The following is a 5,000-nucleotide window of genomic DNA, read 5'->3' as shown; positions in this document are numbered from 1 at the left end:
CTCTGACAGGGCTTTGGAATCCCTCTTGTACAGGATCCAGGCATTAGTGGTGCAGAGATCCAAGATGTACCCGAACAGCCTGAGATAATACGGCCTAGCCTTCATCAGAGATTTGTAGAGATGGGTGAGCATGTCGGACTTATCAATGCCCCCCATTTTACCATTATACTCCTTGATGACCGCTGGGCATGGGATGTCGACCTTTTTCTTGGATTCCTTGTCCCACCTTTTGGCCTTGGAGAGTGGAAGAACCCCGGCATCAAAAGAGAGGATAGTGACTGGTTTGTTGTCCTTCCAACACATAGCAAGGACCCCGTTGCAGGAGACGTAATCGTGCTTCCCCCTGGGAGTGGTGGTCTTCTCCATTTCCTTCCTAGACATCAGTGGTGGATTTCCAATGCGGTTGGGTCTGGCAGTCCCCACATAGCGGCATTGGAGCTTGTCTTTCAGGAACTCAACCAGTTGGATGCTCGTGAAGTAGTTGTCCGCATAGATGGCGGAGTTAGCGGGGTCTTTGATGGTCTTGGCAAGGACAATCACAATCCTGTTGCTCAGTAGCTGTTCTTCCTCCTCCTCATTCAGGTCTACAGGGTGGCTGCTGAAGGTCGTTTGTCCCTGATACATTAGGACATCGTGGATGAAACCATCGATACTCGCATGGCAGAATAACTTGTAGCCGAACTTGTCCGGTTTGTTTGCGATGTACTGGCGAAGATTCCCTGCCATTGTGCCCTTGTATGCCACCATCACTTCATCAACCGACTGATGGGGAGTTTCCTTGACCCGCAGAAATTGTTTTGTTATTCCTGTGAAGAGAGGCCGTATCTTGTAGAAGCGGTCTGTGGAAGCCTTGGCATAATCGTTGTTGTTGAAGTGAATGGTGGATCTGAGTTGTTTAAATCGCTTTGCGGACATGTAGTCGGTCACCTGTGGGATGCGGGTGTTGACTGCCCAATAGTCATCCAGGGAAGGAATGTGGACTACCCCCATGTAGAGGATAATGCCCAAAAACACCATCAGGTCCTGGATGTCAAGGGAGAAAGCGGTACTGACATCCTTCTGCCATGCATACAGGTTCGTCTGGTACACAATGTCTTCAAGTATCTCCATGGTCAGCATCTGGAGGAAAAACTCATAGGGCTTCAGGAGGAAATCAGGCACCGGATGGTTATACTCGGGTAAAGGAGTGTGTCCAATGTATTCTTTCTTCCATACCCTTGATGGCTGGTCCTTGGCCTTCTTCACCTTCTTGGTGGGTGGTGGAGTGTCCCCCGAGACCGTCTCATCCTCATCATCCTCACCTGCATCATCATCAAGAGGCATTTCTCCAGGCCTGATCCTAGTCACATGTCCTGCGGAATGTGTATAAATTAGTAACATGAACAGAGATAAAATAAAGCTGACTTATTTAAATAAAGCTAATTTCTTTATATATATATATATGTATATATAGGGTTGGAAATATATTATGGTCACTTTGGACATAATATTAGGTATTAAAAAGCAAAATTACAGGTTTTTCTTATATTTTGTATATACGAAAAATCATGTCCAGAAGCGGCCAGTGTGGCCCTATCGGGCCACATATGGTTATGAGGAACTCGATCAGTGTGGACCGATAGGGCCACACATGGTTGTCGGCGACTCGGTTTTGTGGACCGATCGGGATACAGACTTTTTCACGTAAGTTTTACACTAACTTTCCATATTGTCAATAACTTGAAACCATAGTCTTTCAAGAGATAATTTATTCAAATGTACTATATGTGAATGGTATTTACTTACGTTCATTATTTTGGGCGTGAGGGCGGCGAGAGTAGGAGCAACTTGGTCCACTTGTGAAGACCAGGGAGGTCTGCAGAACATTGCCGGCTTTGTGGAAGCGTCGCTTGTAGCCCGGCCAGGCTGGTGGTCTGTGATTAGTCGAATTATGATGACGAGATTCTCCTCTATTGGCTGAGCCAAAGAAACGCGTGTTTCGTCATCATGACGTCATTATATAGGCTCGAAAACACACGTGACTTATGTGTGCCGATAGGGCCACAATAACGACAAAGGGTTAAGACACAGATGTACACAGGAGGAAATTACGAATTCCTTTCCAATAATATCAGTTCCGCCTTGAAAAAATACAGTATTATACAGTCATTAGAGGATCTAGAGCCCAACGCATCGCTCCGATCCAATTTCAGTAGAGCTGAAAGTTATCACTACTTTGCGTTAATCGGCAGCAGGTTGGCCCTCAACTATTTAATACAGATACACCCGCAAAACTCGAGCGATGATCAGGACCTCCAACCCTGTGGCATTCCGACACAGTACACCAAATACATAATGGGAACACATTAACTAATAGACCTAAGTGAACATTTGTCTTTAGTGCTCTTTCTTGTCTAAATATACTAGTGTAGTTTTGTTAGCCATCGCGGAAGCACCGAATAGGCAAAGGTCATGATTGCGCATTTAAATAGTCATCTATTTCGTCACTGGTGATGCCCATTATTAACAAAGAATAATAACGTTATGAATAATGTGTTATGCAAAACCACCAATCTTTGCACTTCAATTAAATGTTAATAGTAACTTTTAATGAGCTAGTAACAAAAAACAACTTCATAATTATGTTAAACAATGTCAAGTATTCATCTATTTTCTAAGAATCTGGTAAAAGAATGATTTAACTATTTAGTTAATTCTGGTTATGCTAGTTTTTTTTTTTGTTTTTTTAGGCAGTATTGGACCCCATACATGGATGATGAATGATACATTGTATATTAAATTTACTTACCATGGACAATTCACATTGTAATTGTATCTCATTTTCTCCTTCAGTCTCAAATACTTCATATCTGGTATTTTTATCAATTCATTTTTATCACTTTTTTATCACTTGTAGAAAAGCATCGAATGTACCAGTGAGTTGTCAACGTGATAACGATTTACGATATGCGAGATTGTATTGGCCCTGTTAAGTGTCTCCCGAAAAGGTAAATTTTATATGATAAAATATTTATGTTGAAATTCACACTATAATTAAGGGTGCATTCGCTCTTATTTTTGTGCAGTTTGTATGAAGTATTGGATCTAGAAATCTGATAATATTTTGGGTTATTTACATGTAGTTATCTAACCTTGTAAAATTTAATTGAATAAAATACAGCGGTAATGACGGGATATCACTGTCTATTACTAATACTATTATTATTTTTATGTACGATACTCTCTGTTATTATAATTTTTAATTAGTTAACATTTTAGATATTTAATCTAATTCACTTGTTTTCATCCTATCATGAAAAAGAGGTATATTCCTAAGGGCCAAGGACATTTCCTCCCAACGACTCTTGAAGACATTGTTGAAGCACAGGCAGGTTTTACTACACGAGGTATGCCTCGGGTAATTGGTGTCATTGATGAAACACGTGCAGATTCTTGCCCCACATGAGAATGAACCGTATGAAGTGATTCCATTCCACTAATGTACAGTTTGTCTTCAGTACCTTGTGGAAGTAATATTTTAAAATATTAAAAACTTAAAAAAAAAAAAAAAAAATATCAATAAATTATGTTTCTTATGAGAATAAGTAAATTCCAATAAATATTATGTTAAGAATCAAAGCATAAATATTATGGTTTAAAAGTATAATATTGTTGCATAAAATATGCTGTTATTATACTTTTCAGTGTATGTACAAGTACATACATCTTTGGACTGAGAATGTTGCACATCTTTCCACTACATGTGCGACCGATAATGGCTCACAACGTGCTTCACTTTTATCCACCATCGGCCCTGAGTCAATCTTGTGTACCTGATTCTCAGCCTTGTTAAGACAACTTCTACTTGCCGGTTGGGATGGACTCTTGTCACACAACTGCCAAGGTATAAATTGTTACTGCTATGCTTCTTTAGCAAATCATTCATAGGTGCAGTAATACTAGCAAAATTCTCAATAAACATGGTAATAACCTACCGTACCAATGAAAGATCTCAACTGTTACTATTTACAGGTAAAGGCATTAACGGGACTCCATTGATTTTATCTTCAAGACACTGAATTTCACTTTCAACATATGTAGACTGTTTTGACACTGACTTTGAAAATTTGCTTACGCGATATCAGTGTGCACTACGGTACAGCTTCACAGCCTTTCTCTTTCGAAAATACACGAAGATCAGAAATGCAATTATTTAGTGGTTGTTCCCTGACCATAATATCAAACAAACTTTCGTATTTCTTCTCACCTTTACTCATAGTAGTACATCTGTTGAAGTACTATTCCATTCTAATCACCAACTGGACATACACATCTTTATCTTTACATCTACTCTCTCGAGATTTACGGCGGTAAGAATCTGTATCATTAAGGATGTCCTCTGGCAAAGATTTGTAAACTTTAAGTGTTTGACCTCGTAAACAAACTCCCAAATAAAGATGGTAATCTTCAACTAAGCCAGACGTTCAACCCGCTGTAAATAGCTCTCTAGGTCATCCTGGCCGTCAGCAAAAGTAGGCAGTCTGAGTCCTTCAAACATACGAGGATTAGTGTTGCTAGTGTTGCTTATCATTAGTGTTCAAGCTCATTCGCTCTGCGCTTCTCAGCCTCAGCATACTCCAGTTTTACTCTTAACCTCTCGCTCGGCAGCGCGCGATTCCCTCTCATCCTGATGCTGTTTTTCAAACAGATCGTGAGCAAGGTCTCCACTTAAGCCAACTAAATGAGCCTTTTCTAACATTTCCAACAGTGAAATTTCAAATTAAGTACAATGCAATAATTTGCAGAAACCACTAAAAAGACGAAGATATAATCAAAACCGCTGCAATACATCTCTTGTATTGTGAAGCTTTTCTTTCTCATTCATACCTTTTTCTACATTTGTCACCATGGATACGGTTCATAGCCTATAATGTTTGTATTATTTTTAAAGAATGTATAAAAGTATTATTCTCTATATTAGGTATAGTAGTATCCATCTAAGCCTGAGGATCACTTAAACT

At 39.6% G+C, this 5,000-nt stretch overlaps 1 protein-coding gene across 1 annotated transcript in view; it reads right to left on the bottom strand.

The window, feature by feature from the left end:
• The window catches only part of LOC125034502 (piggyBac transposable element-derived protein 3-like), a 1,692-nt gene extending 369 nt beyond the window's left edge, over positions 1–1,323 (bottom strand). The window contains exon 1 of the mRNA XM_047626328.1: positions 1–1,323. This exon is cut by the window's left edge and continues 369 nt beyond it. Coding sequence (XP_047482284.1) covers positions 1–1,323 — 1,323 coding nt within the window.
• Positions 1,324–5,000: the final 3,677 nt, after the last annotated feature.

The sequence above is a fragment of the Penaeus chinensis genome, chromosome 2 (assembly GCF_019202785.1).
Source record: "Penaeus chinensis breed Huanghai No. 1 chromosome 2, ASM1920278v2, whole genome shotgun sequence".
In the NCBI taxonomy this organism is placed as follows: domain Eukaryota; kingdom Metazoa; phylum Arthropoda; class Malacostraca; order Decapoda; family Penaeidae; genus Penaeus; species Penaeus chinensis.
Note: the sequence above shows the minus strand (reverse complement) of the source record. Positions and strands in the feature narration are given on the sequence as shown.